The sequence below is a fragment of a genome (genome assembly GCF_019968985.1).
Source record: "MAG: Porospora cf. gigantea B chromosome Unknown PgB_NODE_4313_length_2218_cov_259.291, whole genome shotgun sequence".
Classification (NCBI taxonomy): domain Eukaryota; phylum Apicomplexa; class Conoidasida; order Eugregarinorida; family Porosporidae; genus Porospora; species Porospora cf. gigantea B.
In genome coordinates, this window is record NW_027179013.1 from 1 (window position 1) to 2,218 (window position 2,218).

The 2,218-nt window shown below is 54.2% G+C and overlaps 1 protein-coding gene across 2 annotated transcripts; it reads left to right on the forward strand.

Moving 5' to 3' along the window:
- Positions 1-14: 14 nt before the first annotated feature.
- KVP17_000427 (uncharacterized protein) lies at positions 15-2,218 on the forward strand (the record flags this gene model as incomplete). 2 transcript variants are annotated; one of them, XM_068521649.1, is made up of 1 exon in its annotated part: positions 15-2,174. In XM_068521649.1, a coding segment is annotated over one exon (2,160 nt), but the record flags the coding sequence as incomplete, so codon positions are not given. The 2 variants fall into 2 exon arrangements, with proteins under 2 accessions (XP_068374150.1, XP_068374151.1); XM_068521650.1 differs by having other exon boundaries at positions 96-2,218.

Here is a 2,218-nt window from a genome sequence, read left to right on the forward strand (position 1 = left end):
AGGTCAGGTTCGACATGTCCCGTCTGTCGTCGACGCCGCCGGAGCTACGGATGGTGAGCTTCTCGAAGGAGCCGATACTGAATCCCGCCTTCGACATGGCTCGTTACCTTAAGCAGCCGTACGTCGTAAAACTTTTCGCCTATGAGCCCACTACTGTGGGGATTCGGGCCAAAGACGGATTCTTCGTAGATCACCAGAAGCCCAGATCCGAAGCCGGTCTGGTTGAGAAGGCATCGTCTTTCGAGTTTGTCCCTCGCGTTGATGCTGGCAACACTGACAGCTTCAAGGTGTGGGTGTCCACGCATGACCGCAATGTACAGAAGGAGGTGGAGGTCATTGTAGAGACGGTGAAAGGCCACGACCCGCGTCTTCGCGACATTTCCACATTCCCTGGCAGACTTGACCCGCTCTTCAGACCCAACCAGTACGCCTACGTTTACCGGATCCCATGGTTCACTGAGGCTCCCACCGTCCGCATTACCACCTTGAACGAGAGGGAGACTGATTGCGTTTTAACCAACACGCAGGTCCCCGCTGACTCCCCTGACCGATCGAAGACCATCTCGTCTCCCGGCGGATCTTACTTGATCCCCATGTTCGACTACGAACTGCAGGCCCAGGACCTACTTATTGCCTGCCACAACCGAGACGATCCGTCTTACTCTAACAACTACACTATTCACGTCGTTCGGCAGAAGGGAGGAGATACTCTGCTGACCGACCTCGACGTGTTGGGAGGCACCTTCAACACTCCTTTCGTGCCAGAGGAGAAGGGGCCCTACCGCGTGGACCTCTCTGTTGATGACAACGAGGACCTGTCCTGGGTCGCGTTTCACGCCGTAGCCGGGAACCCTAATGCCATTGTAACTGTGGAGGGCCGTCCCGTCGACAGCAAGACCGACTTATCTCCTTTCTTTCGACTGGGGATTGGTGAGGTTCGCCGCTTCAAGGTTGAGGTGAAGACGGCCAAGAATCCTATTGAGGAGGAATACTACATCGACGTCCACCGGAATCCCCTTGCTGGGGAAAGCCCCCAGAAGGCGCGAGCTCTTGGCAATTTTATTGGCTGGGGAACAGCCTTCCTCTCTGCCGACAAAGCATTTTCTTTCCTCTACAACACCAAGCTGCTGCAATGGGTTTCTGCCACAGGCAGACTTAACAACTCACCCGAGACGTACGACTCCTTCGCGTCCTCATTTCATAAATGGAACCTGATCTTCAGGAACCCCGAGAGAGTCCGGTTTAGTGGGGGCTGTAACAACACCTTCGTATCTCCACCTGAGAAGTACGCGGAACTTATTCAGATGTACGACATCCAGGACGAGGCTCATGCCAACAAGGATTTCTTGGCTGCATTGGATCACCTCGGTGCCGCCGTGCCCCCCTTCGTTATCTCCCAAAACGGGAACTGGGTTGATATGTCGCCCTCGGAGCCTCTGGTGACACAGTCCCTGCGATCGATGCTTTTCCGACAGTGGAACGACAATTTGGTGCAAGTGGCCCGCGCCAACCATGCCGTTAACTTGGACATCGCCGAGAGCGCGTCTCCTGTCCGTGCGCTTCGTGAGATTGCACCAGCAGACAAAACCAAGCTTCTCCGGGAGCTCAATGTGGAAATGAAAAAGAGCGAAGCTGTGTTGGACTACATCAACTCCATCTTTGTGACCTCCTGTGTGTTGCTGGGGGCTGCCGTGATGTACATGTTTCTGTGGCTCGTCTGGTTGAGGAACAAGAATGCTGGTTTCCTTACCTTACGTCGCGACTTCCCCAAGATTCTTCATCCTGCTCGGTTCTGGACGTTCCTGTTCGACTTCACTTTCGTCTCCTTTATGATGGCGACTGCTGGCATCGCGTTCTATTCCGGCAAGGATTGTTCCGTGTATGTCTACGGTATCAACACTACACCAAGACAAGTACAAATCTTCGCCATCGCCATGCTCATTGCCGGCCCTCTGTGTTATTTCCTGGCAGCCAGCTCCATCGTCACAGTGATCCGCAAGAACCTGGTGTTCACGAAGAGCACTCAGACTTGGCAGGACGATCTCGTCATCGAGAGTAAGGCTATGCATACCTATCTCCGGTGGTTCCCTGTGATATCCGATCTCCTGTCGATCGAAATCAGAGGTGCTACTCCTATTTTCCGACCCGAAGATCACGCTGAGGGCCATACTCAGGTCGCGTTTAAAGAGGAGACCCGACGACAGCCTGATTTCGCTGA